Genomic DNA, 13,591 nt, shown 5'->3' on the forward strand with positions numbered 1-13,591 from the left:
GAGAGGTGCTCCAGCCCTCTGCTCATCCTTGTGGCCCTTCTCTGGACACATTCCAGCACCTCCATATCCCTCTTGTAATAGGGGCTCCAGAACTGGACACAGTACTCCAGGTGGGGTCTCACCAGGGCTGAGTAGAGGGGGAGGATCACCTCCCTCGACCTGCTGGCCACACTTCTCCTGATGCAGCCCAGGATCTGATTGGCTTTGCGGGCTGCAAGTGCAAGCTGCTACCCTTGAAATTTGTAGTGTTTCACTGTGAGCCACCTCCAGGATTTATGGTCTTAACGATTATTCTCCCATGTGTGTATGTGCATACACCCTTCTTCAGAGTAATCTGGAAAGATACTCTGAAGCCATGCCCTGGAGGTTTCTCTGTGGTCATGTCTGGGTTTTGTTTGTCTCTTTGGGTCTCTTTTAACAAAAACCCAATGTATAAACAATATGGCATTGCAATTTCTTCGTCTGGTTTGTTATGTTTTAGGCATCAGTTTCAGAGAGATAGGATCCAAGCCATGAAAACAATGTCTTTTTTTTTTAAGTCTGAAAATTATACATTTTACACACATAAACAAAACATGGCTTAGTTAAACGTCTGCTAGTACTCAGTGTTTCAACAGGCAAGTGAAATTAAATAAGGAACACAACTTACAAATTGAGCCATTACAGAATTTTACAAGCAGTAACAACAAAGTTATCTTCACTTTGATGCAGGCAAACGGCGAGGTGAAGGAGAACTGATTTGTGAAACAACCTGGAGCTGTGTTAGGCATTAATAAAGTGCGCCTTAAATATTTGAAATAATGTAATTGCTTTGCAGTGGGAACACGTACATGAATAAAAGATGTTAGCAGGTATCCTGCCAGGGTGGAATCTCATGCTATTGTACTTGATAGGAATATGGGCACCATAAGGAGGCCTAAATTTGCTGAAAGGAATCAACACAGAAGGTCTGAATAACTAATATGAAAAACAGGTTTAAAAATGATATAAAAATATGTATTTGTTGACTAGCAACTGTCTTTTTTAGAAGGTGAGGCCACGGCTTTCATCCTTTTCTCTTGGTTTGTGATTGTGTTTGTGATCTGATGCTATTGGATGTAGGGTTTTTCCAATGCAGCTTATTACAGCTTTAACAGAAATTCGACCATAACACAGTAAATTCATCTTTGCAGTTAGCTCAATCTAATGGACAGTTTTATAGAAGCAAACATAAGGTCTCTCAGGCTTAAACAAAGCTTGAAGTCAAATATTTTAATACTAACTATAGAAGAGTGGAATTGCATACTGCTTTTATATTATTTCTTTTACTGAGGTGTGACTCCCTGGCCATGCTCGCTCCAATATCCTGTCATCCCTCTGTTCTTTTAGATTCTGTTGCAGTCTGTGAAATGTCTGTTCTGTCTTACTGTTTATACTTCATAGAATCACAGAATGTTAGGGGTTGGAAGAGACCTCAAAAGATCATCTAGTCCAACCCCCATGCCAGAGCAGGATCACCTACAGTAGGCATATTATATGACTTATGGTCATCCTTCTGTCCACCGGGACCCACAGGTCCCTTTCTCCTACAATGCTCTCTAACAGGTCAGTCCCCAATCTATACTGGTACATGAGGTTGTTCTTTCCCAGATGCAGGGCTCTACACTTGTCCTTGTATTTCAGTAAATTTCTCCCTGCCCAACTCTCCAGCCTGTCTAGGTCTCATAAAATGCCAGCGCAGCCTTCTGGTGTGTCAGCCACTCCTCCCAGTTTTGTGTCATCAGCAAACTTGCTGACAGTGCACTGTTTCCTCATCCAGGTCAATGAAACATGACTTCCCCTTGAAAAACCATGTTGTCTGCTCCAAATGACCTTCTTATCCTTGATATGCTTAGAGACAGGACTGAAGACAAGTTGTTCCATCATTTTTCCGGGGATGGAGATGAGGCTGAGTGGTCTATAGTTACCCAGGTCCTCCTTTCCCTTTTTGAAGCCTGCAGTGACGTTTGCTTTTCTCCAGTCCTCAGGCACCTCTTCTGTTCTCCAGCACTTACCAAAGGTGATGGAGAGTGGCCTAGCAATGACTTCCACCAACTTCCTCAGCACCCATAAGTGCGTCCCATCAGGCCCCATGGATGTCCAGATTGCTTAACTGATGCCAGTCTTCATCAAGCAAGGCAAACTCATCCTTTATCATGACTTACTCTGGGGCCTCAGGGGTCTGGGGCTCCTGAGGACAGTCTCCACCAGTTCTTCTATTGCTAAATTTTATAGTAGTATTTTAAATGTCTTTCTTTAGAAGTTGTGGTTGGATCTTCTGTGCATATCCTACATTTAGTTGCAAAATCTCCTGCTAGTTGTCCTGGTAAGTTCTGTATCATTATATGTCTAGAGCAACTGAACACTGGAAAAAGAAAAGGCAGCATTAAATAGAATTTCACATAAGACTTAATAACAGAAGTTCTGTGGTGAAGATGATAGCACTGCTTGTTTTCTTACACCAGTTTCTTAACTACTTATGTTCAATGATATACTGAGCTGAGTTTGGGTAAGCAGTGTTACCAAATGATAGTTTGGATCTAGTTGTGAGGCTTGCTCTGTTACAATTTAAAAGGCTTCAGACAGAAATGTTGATTGTCGTTGAACTGAGGTACTTTCCAGTTCCAATCCATGTGTAAATCAGTCGAGCAATTGATAGGAGGGTTTAAAAGAGCTCTTTTTTCTACTGCAGAGGTTTTGAACTTGTACATCCTGGACTTCTTTTAAACACATCTGGAAAAGATTGCTAAGAAAAACATTGTCAGTGGATATCCATTTATTAAAGTCTGCACATCCATTGCATAATTTAGGGTAAATGATAAACTGAAAAAGATGGGAAACTGCCTGCTTCAGAAGTTATGTCCAGGTTTGCTTCCCTAATTCCAGACACTTAAATTAGAAGTGTATTGTGCTGTGCTCTGTTCATAACACAGAGATAAGTGCAGGATGTTTTCAGATCAGAAGTAGGCTGAATCCCTTCCTGAAAGTGTGGGGATCTTCCCATGGCTTCATTCTCAGGTTAATCTCCATATAGTCAAGAGAGAGGCAGTGTGAAGTTTCATGTTGTTACTAGCCTTTGAAAGAGGCAGTGCTTCCAGCTGAGCAGTCTGTTTCTCTTGTGCTGGCTCCAGTTCCTGCAACATCTCAGTGAGCAAATCAGAAATCCCACAAGGCTAGGCCTTGTGCAGAAAAAAAGAGGGCGCAAAAGGGGCTTCTGGACAACTGTCCATGTGTGTGGCCATGGGGAAAATACAGGCATCACCTTCATCACCAACACAAAATGGCATGTGAGATGCCTGTTAGGTTCTATAAATATGCTTAAAGACCAGCTCTTACATACCTTCAGATTATTTCATCCATTCATTCCTTTGCAGGTTCCCTAAATGGGCATATACTGCAGAGAGGTTCTATAATGTAAAATAACATATGAGGCTGAAATAACATTTGAGATAAGACTGGTTTTATTTTTACAAGAATTCCACTTTCCCCCTTTCCCCCCCCTTCCCCTCTCCCCCCTCCCCTTAACATTTTCAATGCAAAGTTCTAATTTAGGAATCAAGAAGTTGCTTAGGTCATCACATTTTTTGGTTTGACCTTAGTTACTCTACAGGCAGTTCTTGTACTCTAAGAACATAAGAGTGTTTTAAATTTATTCATAAAGGTACTTATTCTAATCCAGTATTTTCTTATACTGGGAGGGGTGGATGTGGGGTATCTCAGTTCAGAGTGAGGTGGTGTCTTTAAGTCACTGCTGGATTTACATCTTAATTGCTGAAAGGGAAGTGGGAAGAATATGTGATCATGCAGAAGAATTTCAAGTGGTCACATGAGTAGGTGAAGGTGCTGATGAATTTCAGCTCCTTTGCATAATTTCTTCCTTGAGTATGCATTTGGTTTTTAATGATTATTGCTAAAGGAAATGTTTTCTGTAACTAAAGCCACATGAAACGATCCACGTAACCCCTGAACCCTAGCAAGTTTCCTGGTTTTGCTACTAGTTTTCTCAGACCAAATAGAAGGCTCTTTACCATTTTATTTTTGGCAGCTTGACACCTTTTTCTCCTTCATAAATCAAATGGCCAAGAATTTTGACATGCTCTTCTGACTTCCTTCCATCAAGAGTTCTGTCACTTCCCTCTGTTGGTGAATTGGTCTGTGGTAACTGTCACTGTGATATCTGCTATATGTCCCTGTTACTGCTAGTCAAGGTTCTGTTGTCTGTGACATTGGTAACTAAGCCCCCTGGGCACAAAAGAGCAGGAAACTTGTCACCATGAGGGTATGCCTGCACAGCTTACTAATTAGTAATATGCAACAGAGATACCTGAGTAAACAGAGCTCCAGGAATTAGCTATAGTAGCCCCAAGCTCACCTCAGACTGATTTATTCTTCTGGATTTGTTTAGACCTTACTCAGCTGCGAGGAGGCAATTCTTGGGGCCATAGTTGCTCACACCATGTTCTTTAGGCACAACTTTACTTCTAGGTATCAGCCACTCCTCTGGGAGGTGGAACACTTTTTTTCTCTGGCCCAAGAGGCTGAGTTGGTTCCTCTTCAGGTACAGTGTAAGATGGTGCATTTCTTCTGTGTCCTGTTGAGCACATTTGTTCCTTCTTTCTGTGAGGTTTTGGCTATCTGTCTCCTCAGCACTTGTTGGTGATCATTTCTAGGTGTGCTGGTCCTTACAGCATCACACCCAAATGGACACCTCTTTACTGTAAGATGATGTAGTTGCTTCTTTTTGGATGATCAGAATGGTGCAGGGTGATGATGATGACTGTACTGCTTCTCTGGTTCAGGATAACAGAGCATGAATCTGCTTGAGCAGATCACAGATTTAGTTATATAGAGGGAGACAAAGGAGAGAACATTGAGAAACCTGAAGTATTAGATCTGTATTATCTTATACATAGCATTGATTATTCCTCAATTAGTTATCATTTTTTCCCCTCAAATTCCACTGTTTTCTTGTAAAATGTTCCAAGTGAGAGTCCACTTGGGACTTTGCTTTTTCTTGGTTTCTAAAGCTAAGTGAATGGAGACAATAGTATGTCTTCAGAGAAAACAAATCTTGCAAGATTTATGCACACAGCCTTCCTAGATGTTTGTCAGGATTATGAGGGTTTTAAATGACTGTCACATTTGAAGTCATTTTATACTCAGAAGTATTGTAACAGACTGACCACCTCAGTCAGCTGGGCTGTAAGGAGCATCAAGAAGGGCAACAAGGCTGGTGAGAGGCCTTGAGCACAAGCCCTATGAGGAGAGGCTAAGGGAGCTGGGATTGTTTAGAATAGAATAGAATAGAATAGAATAAATCAGGTTGGAAGAGACTTTCAAGATCATCACGTCCAACCTATCATCCAACACCACCTAACCAACTAACCCATGCAACCAAGCACCCTGTCAAGTCTTCTCCTGAACACCTCCAGTAACGGCGACTCCACCACCTCCCTGGGCAGCCCATTCCAATGGGCAATCACTCTCTCTCTGTAAAACTTCCTCCTGACCTCCAGCCTGAACTTCCCCTGGTGCAGCCTGAGACTGTGTCCTCTTGTTCTGGTGCTGGCTGCCTGGGAGAAGAGACCAACCTCTGCCTGTTTACAACCCCCCTTCAGGTAGTTGTAGACAGCAATAAGGTCACCCCTGAGTCTCCTCCTCTCCAGGCTAACCAGCCCCAGCTCCCTCAGTCTCTCCTCATAGGGCTTGTATATAATGTAAGGGCTTGTTTAGCCTTGAGAGGAGGAGGCTCAGGGGAGACCTCATTGCTTTCTACAACTAACTGAAGGGTGGTTGTAGCCAGGAGGGGGTTGGTCTCTTCTCTCTAGCAACCAGCATCAAAACAAGAGGACACAGTCTCAAGCTGCGCCAGGGGAAGTTTAGGCTCGAGGTGAGGAGAAAGTTCTTCACTGAGAGAGTTGTTTGCCATTGGAATGGGCTGCCCAGGGAGGTGGTGGAGTCCCCATCCCTGGAGGTGTTCAAGAGGGGATTGGACGTGGCACTTGGTGCCATGGTCTAGTCATGAGGTCTGTCGTGGCGGGTTGGACTCAGTGATGTTTGAGGTCTCTTCCAACCTTGGTGATACTGTGATTCTGTGGAGCCCTGGTTTGTGGTTTAAGACTTCTGTATGTCTGAAGTAACTTCCTCCTTTCTGAAAATACTTCTGTCTTTCTTGAGGCCTACTGTGTGTTCTTGGTTCACTGAACAATGTCTTGTGGAGCTTCTCTACTGACCCTAGAAAACATTTGCAGCAATTGAATTTTCAGGCTTACTGTAAGTGCACTTATGTAATAAATGTTACAAAATGCTTACTGAGGATGTTTAGCAGTTTTTTTTCCCCTTTGTTTACTTCAGAACAGATAAAACTGCATGTCGTGTTGGAAAACATCTTAATATTGGTTGATGCACAAGAAATTGTTCTTGTGTAATTTTGCATATTTCATAGCTGGACAGTTTCTTAAACATCATCTGAATCCGGGCAATAAGGAATTTGGTGCTGCTTTCTTTCAGACTGTCAGAGCAAAGGTCTCTAATTTTTAGCTGTATGTGTGGTTTATATTTTTCCACAATTGTATCTTTTTCCTGCCCTTTGTTTTTTTCATTGAGAAATTGCGTTTCACATCTGGAACTAATTGTACTTATTTTTGTTCATCAGCTCTTTCGGAAAGGCTGAGAGCTTGATGTTTGTCTGTAAGGGGATTTTACTGAGTGAAATCTCTTGCCGTCCTCCTGAAACTACTTTTCAAGCAATATAATCAGCAGCAGTATAAAAATGCACCATGCAATGTCACATTTTATGCAGTCATAGTGGATTGAACTGTAATTAATTGCTGTTGCTGAATACACCGCGGTCCTTACTCTCTTTTCATACTCTAGTTTTTCTTTGTGTGTAATAATTCCATACAGGAAGAAATCTAATTACTAAGATAATTAACACCTTATCACCAAATGGAGTTCAGACATTTTTAGAGATTATGAATTTTTAAAATATGTAATTTCCTTTTAACTGAGTGACAACTGGTGTTACAGGGAAAAAGAGCATATTTTATTGTATCTAGCTTGATTGGACCTTATAATTCATGTTGCTATAGAAACAACCAAACCTTTATAAAGGATGGTATTACTCCTACCATTGGTAATAAATGCTTTGACTGGTGCGAATAGTGTCATTAAAATGGATAGAATAACTTCATTATAATGGTTTTGTCAAGAGTAATGAATGTTCTGTTCATGTTCTGGGAAATGGCAGCTGATGTTATGTGATATTGATTTATAAATTAATGTACCTTTTTTATTCCATAAGCTTGCTATTCCTGCACCAAGGTACTTGTGATATGAACAAAATCACAGGGCAGAATGCACAGCTTCTCTATTCACTGGGTCTTAAAGGTGACTAATTTGGTTGTTACTTGATACCAAGCAGAACTTCATGTCTTGCAGTTTGGCAGTCTTAAGGCACTGGCAATGGAGGCTGTTTGGTCAACAGCTCTGGGGAGTTTCCATAGAATCATAGAATCATAGAATGAATGAGGTTGGAAAAGACCTCAAAGATCATCAAGTCCAACCTGTCACCACAGACTTCATGACTGCTAGACCATGGCACCAAGTGCCATGTCCAATCCCCTCTTGAACACCTCCAGGGATGGTGACTCCACCACCTCCCTGGGCAGCACATCCCAATGGTGAACAACTCTCTCAGTGAAGAACTTTCTCCTCACCTCAAGCCTAAACTTCCCCTGATGCAGCTCTTCTCTGCAGTATTCTGCTTGTTTCCCACTTACAATTATTGAACCAAGTCCTTGAAAATGTTCAGGTTTATACAAGTTTTGATTTGTCTCTCAAATGCTATGTTTTAACTTCATTGAAAGAATGTGTTTGAGAATTTTTGGTGGTTTTTTTTTTTTGTTTCTTTGCATTGTTTTGTGTTGGTTTTTCTGAGTTTTTTGTTAGTTTTTTGTGAGGATTTTTCATAAGGAAAAGATGAAAAAATACTTTAAAAATACAATGTCTAATAAATTCCAGTGGCTAGTAAATTCCAGTGCACCTAACTATATCATAGTAGTGTCATAGTATCAGTCAGGGTTGGAAGGGACCACAAGGATCATCTAGTTCCAACCCCCCTGCCATGGGCAGGGACACCCCACACTAGGTCAGGCTGGACAGAGCCTCATCCAGCCTGGTCTTAAATACCTCCAGGGACGGGGCCTCAACCACCTCCCTGGACAACCCATTCCAGGGCTTCACCACTCTCATGGTGAGGAACCTCCTCCTCACATCCAGCCTGAGCACAGGTGGAAGCACAGGTAAAAAGGAGGCCAACACATTTGCTTTAATATAAGATCATTGGCAATAATAAAATAAAAATCTAATTTAATCTGAAAAGTCACAAAAAATATTGACTACCAGGTACTGTTTGTATGAAGGCTGCTATGGTGAATATAAGCTCTGCATGCTCTAATATTGCACCTAATCAAATTACTAAGCAAAATATTCTCTGCTTCCCCTTTCTTGAGTCTTGCTGACAGATTCCCCTGTTCTACTAGAGCTCATTGTTGCAGGACACTTTTCTCTTAGCTGTTCAAACTTGAGTTCTTCACCCACTGTAACCACAGCATTATTTTTGCTGTGGTAATGTACTGTCTAATAACAAATTATAGTTCTCATTGGCCATTCAAATGCTTTGTAAATGTCATTTGTATTACATGCATTTGTATTTATAGTTCTGATGAGGGGAAGAGAAGCCTTCCAGACCTTTCTTTAGGGTAGAGACAGACTTGGAGAACTCTTTCTTAAGCTCAGGTGTGAGCTTTGCTTATGGGAGTGGTTATTGTGCCATTCATCCCTAAAAGAGTCTGTGTCAGCTATGTAAAAACTGTGGAATTATTTGGGTTGAAAGTGATCTCTGGAAGTCATCTCATGGATTCCCCCTACTTGAAACAGGTCCAGCTTTAAGTCAGATACCACCAATATCTTTATAGAGTTCTTGCTTCTCTTCATAAATCATATGTTCTCCAGCTCATCATTGTTACTGATAGTGTAGAATCAACCCTGTGTTTTAGAAGGAGTCCCATGCGTATCAGTAGGGAGCACTGAGTGCTTCTGAGGACTTAGTTTCTGCCTCTCTGTGGAAGAGGTTTGTCATTATTCACACTTCACACAAGCAGGCTGAATATAAAACAGTGCTGTGGTTTCACAGTTTCTCATCGGGCAGTGGTCATCCAGCTGGCTAGTGTCACATTTATAAAACTGAGTTCATATCTCCTGAGTCCCATGGAGTGCTCTGTCAGTACTGTGCAGTAATCTCTTGGTTGACAACTAGGACTCATTTTTCTGAGCCATGTCACAGAATCACAGAAGGGTTGACATTGGAAGTGATCTCTGGAGGTCATTTTCTCCAAACCTCCACCCTGCTCAAGCAGGGGCCTCCTAGAACCAATTGGCCCAGGACCATGTCCAGGCAGCTTTTGAATATCTCCAAGGAGGGAAATTCTGCAACATCCCTGGGGCAACATGTGCCCTTGCTTAGTCACCCTCATTAAAAAAGTGTTTAGAGTTGAGGACCACACCACCTGAGCCCCCATGCCCTTGACTACTGCTCCCCTCAGCTCTGTAGTCACTTTTAATCACAGTACCATTTGTGCCCGCATGAAACAACAGCAGGGAATAGTAGTCAGAGGGTCGGATGAGCCCTACAACAGCCTGGGTCCTGGCTGTTGGCAGACAGCAAACATCTCTAGATGTTTGGTAAGGTTGACAGATGGGTGTCTGTGTCTCCCACATAGTGAGAGATGGCAGTGGCTCTCCTCTTCTTCCTGGTAGTCTTGCATGGTTTAGGGCTTAGGTGGACCAGATGCTTTGCTTGTCAGTGCACCTTGCTTCTCTCCTACTTTCAGGGAGACAAATTTATTTTGGAATAGTAAGTCCTTAGGTGGGGCAAGATCTTTTCTTTTGGTGTCAGAAGCCACCATCTTGCATCCTTCCTCTGCTCCAGAGGTTTCACTTCCCTTGGAAACTGCTTCTCTACCGCAGATGGGAGCTAAGATTCTTCAAGCTGTTGAGTTGTAGAGAAAATGCTACCTATCTTCCTTTCGTCTTCTCCGATGCAATTCAGTGCCTGTGCCTTTGGAAGTTTTGGTTTCCTTTTAGAACAAGGCACAGGCTGATTTTATGGAGTACTGAGAGATTAATTTGGGACTGAGAGATATCTGACAGGCATGCCAATCCCCTCTTTTGGACATCCTGTTCTGCTTTGATAGCAGCATTACCAAACATCAGATAGTTTACAAATTCTAGTTTTAAATTTTGTGGATGAAGCAATCAGAACACAAGAAAGTTACAAACTCTGCTGATCATCTAGAATTTCAAATGAAGGAAGAGTTGGTCCAGATGTCTTCACTCCTCTGTTGCAATCATATACCATATATATATATGTGTGTGTGTGTGTGTGTATATATATATATGTATATATAATCCAGTATTTGCTGCAATATCTTTCTTCTATTCCATGTGCTCTTGGCTGAGAACCAAATGCATTTTTCATTGCCAAGCAATGATATTAAAATCTCATAGGATAATTTTAGGTTTCCATTTCTGTGGGTAAAATTGAAGAGTTCTAAGTCTATGTACACTAGATTTTAGGGGAGGAAGACTTTTACATGCCCTCAGTACAGTGTTCCTTTCTCCTTTCTTTACAGAGTGCCTGGAATAACAATTGCTACAGATATCATCTGTGGTTTTCCAGGAGAGACAGATGAAGATTTTCAAGAAACAATGAAACTTGTAGAACAGTACAGGTTTCCCAGCTTGTTTATTAATCAATTTTACCCACGCCCAGGAACCCCGGCTGCGAAAATGCATCAAGTTCCAGCTGCAGTGGTAAGATCCATTTTCTTGTGCCACTGTACACAGTGTACAGTCTTTAAATACATAAAGCATGTGCATGAAAATGTAGATTTTCTGCAGAAGTTTGCTACTGTTAAAGGTGGGGGGTTTTCGGTCCAGTAAGTGAAATGATTGTTGACTTGCCTTTACAGGTTAGTCAGATAACTGAGCACATTTTCATATATAAATTACTGTTCAGATTGATAGAGAGAGTAAAATTGTGGTTTTACTAGTCAGGTCTTCTTTACATCAGCTTATGGCTGATTGAATGCCAAGAGTTGGTTGATTACACTTTGTTTTCCCTTTTTCACCGTTTTAAGACCTTTGTGACTAGCAATCTCAAGACTATTGTGAATAATTATGCAGAGTATTAATAATGGAACAGCAGAAATCTCTGATTTAGTTGTCAGATATCAAACTTGCAGGCAACTTCTTCTCAACACTCTCCATACACAATGCTTATAAACTCTGCTTCCTTCAGCCTGCATATTAAAGGCTATTGATGAAACTAGCATTTAATCATTGAGTTTTCAGATCTTTTCTTTCTTTCTGTTTTTGGAATGAGAAGTGTAACCCTTCCTGACCCCCAGTGTGCCCATCTCAAAATTTCCATGAGAAAATCAGGCTGTGGATGGCTATTTGCCTGTGTTTTACTTGATTATAAATAAGCACTAATCACAGCATTTGTCTCTGTTGGAGTTTGTAATATTTTGTAATCTGAATCTCAAGACAAGGAAGTACACAAGACTGATGCCTGTACAGTAATTCAGCTCATTATTATCTCATTATTATGGGCATAAATTATGTTTCTACATCCTTTCAGTGTAAGTATGAAAGTCAGCCAGCAATGTAAATCCATTAAAAACAAACACAAAGTTTCTTTCAGTTTATGTATTCCTGGTACACTAGCACGAGGTCAAAACTACATATGAGCACTTGTTTCACTTCACTTATATAGAAGGGCCATGAAGATTATCAGGGGGCTAGAGTACCTCTCCTATGAAGACAGACTGGCCTGCATTAGGAATAGTGTGGCCAGCAGGAGCAGGGAAGTCATTGTGCCCCTATACTCTGCATTGGTTAGGCCACACCTTTAGTACTGTGTCCAGTTCTGGGCCCCTCAGTTTAAGAAGGACATTGAAACATTTGAACGTGTCCAGAGAAGGGCAACAAGGCTGGGGAGAGGCCTTGAGCACAAGCCCTATGAGGAGAGGCTGAGGGAGCTGGGATTGTTTAGCCCTGAGAGGAGGAGGCTCAGGGGAGACCTCATTGCTCTCTACAACTAACTGAAGGGTGGTTGTAGCCAGGAGGGGGTTGGTCTCTTCTCCCAGGCAACCAGCACCAGAACAAGAGGACACAGTCTCAAGATGTGCCAGGGGAGATTTTGGCTTGAGGTGAGGAGAAAGTTCTTCACCGAGCGAGTCGTTCGTCATTGGAATGTGGTTCCCAGGGAGGTGGTGGAGTCACCATCCCTGGAGATGTTCAAGAGGGGATTGGACATGGCACTTGGTGCCATGGTCTAATCATGAGGTCTGTGTTGATAGGTTGGACTCGATGATCCTCGAGGTCTCTTCCAACCTTAGTTATACTGTGTTACTGACTGAGAGAGTTAGGATTGTTCAGCATGAAGAAGGGAGAGTTCCAGGGAGACCCTGTAGCTGCTTCCTAGTATTTGAAGTGGACATACAGATAGCAGAGGCGTTGTGAAGGCTTCAAGCCAAGATGGATGGGGCCTTGAGCAGGCTAGCCTAGTGGAAGTATCCCTGCCCATGGCAGAGAAGTTGAAAGTAGATGATCTCTAAGATCCCTCCTATGGCCATTTAGGCTGGGTGCCTCCAAAAAAGAAACCACAGTGTTTGAGACCTCCAGTGTCTGCAGTGTCCAGCCCAGTGGGTGGACATAGAAAATACTTTATTTCTACCCATAAATCCTCCACCCCTTATAAATTTGCCTGCAAAGTTATTGTCTTTCTTCCTTCTCTGCTCCCCTGGGAGAGAGACTCTCTCTCTTATCTGGTATCGATGGAGGAGTATCCCAGTCCTCTTTGGCCTGGGTAACTTCCCCCCACCCCCCATGCAGTCTTGGCCTGTTCAAGGCTAATGCCAGGATAAAGAGGTGGGGGGGAGGAGGGAGGATGCAGTTCAGGCCTAGCCTGCTTGAACCAGCCTAGCAAGGGGCAGGGGGAAGAAAGAGCCCTGGGGTTTTGGGTGAACCCCACACAGGGAGAAGGGAAGCATTGGGCTTTCGGTCTGGTGTAAAGGAACTTTGCTATGCTTTGCGATGCTTGCCACTGCGCTTCGTAGTTTTTGTAGTATGTTAATTGCTTTTCCACGTAAACTTTCCATGACTATTCAATCCATTTGTGTGAGTGTTATTCTTTTTGCCCCTTTTGGAGCAATAGAGCAATCTGTCCTGCTCCAAACCAGGACACCTTCCAACCAAAACAATTCTATGGATCTATGACGTGAAATTTTAAACAAAGCTTTTCTACCTACTCTCAGTATGTACCCACTAAATTTCATAGTGTCATTGGTTGAATTGAAATCTGCCCCTGTTGTTCAGAACTATCCTGCCTCATTGCCAGCTTCAAAATTAAAGTGCTGCCTGGAGCAAAGTATTATAGGGCTTGAAGTTCAGACTAAAACATGAGAGGCTTTCTGTTCTGGTTGCTGCTTTCAGCTTCTGGGTTTGG

At 42.2% G+C, this 13,591-nt stretch overlaps 1 protein-coding gene across 1 annotated transcript in view; it reads left to right on the forward strand.

Moving 5' to 3' along the window:
* Positions 1-13,591, forward strand: part of CDKAL1 (CDK5 regulatory subunit associated protein 1 like 1) — a 489,452-nt gene that overhangs the window by 338,474 nt on the left and 137,387 nt on the right. Inside the window, exon 12 of the mRNA XM_068160857.1 lies at positions 10,713-10,893. Within this exon, the coding sequence (XP_068016958.1) occupies positions 10,713-10,893 (181 nt within the window). The remainder of the gene's footprint in view (positions 1-10,712; positions 10,894-13,591) is intronic.

This window comes from Melanerpes formicivorus, unplaced genomic scaffold (genome assembly GCF_026170545.1).
Source record: "Melanerpes formicivorus ecotype bairdi unplaced genomic scaffold, bMelFor1.0.p_v2 SCAF_53, whole genome shotgun sequence".
Classification (NCBI taxonomy): Eukaryota; Metazoa; Chordata; class Aves; order Piciformes; family Picidae; genus Melanerpes; species Melanerpes formicivorus.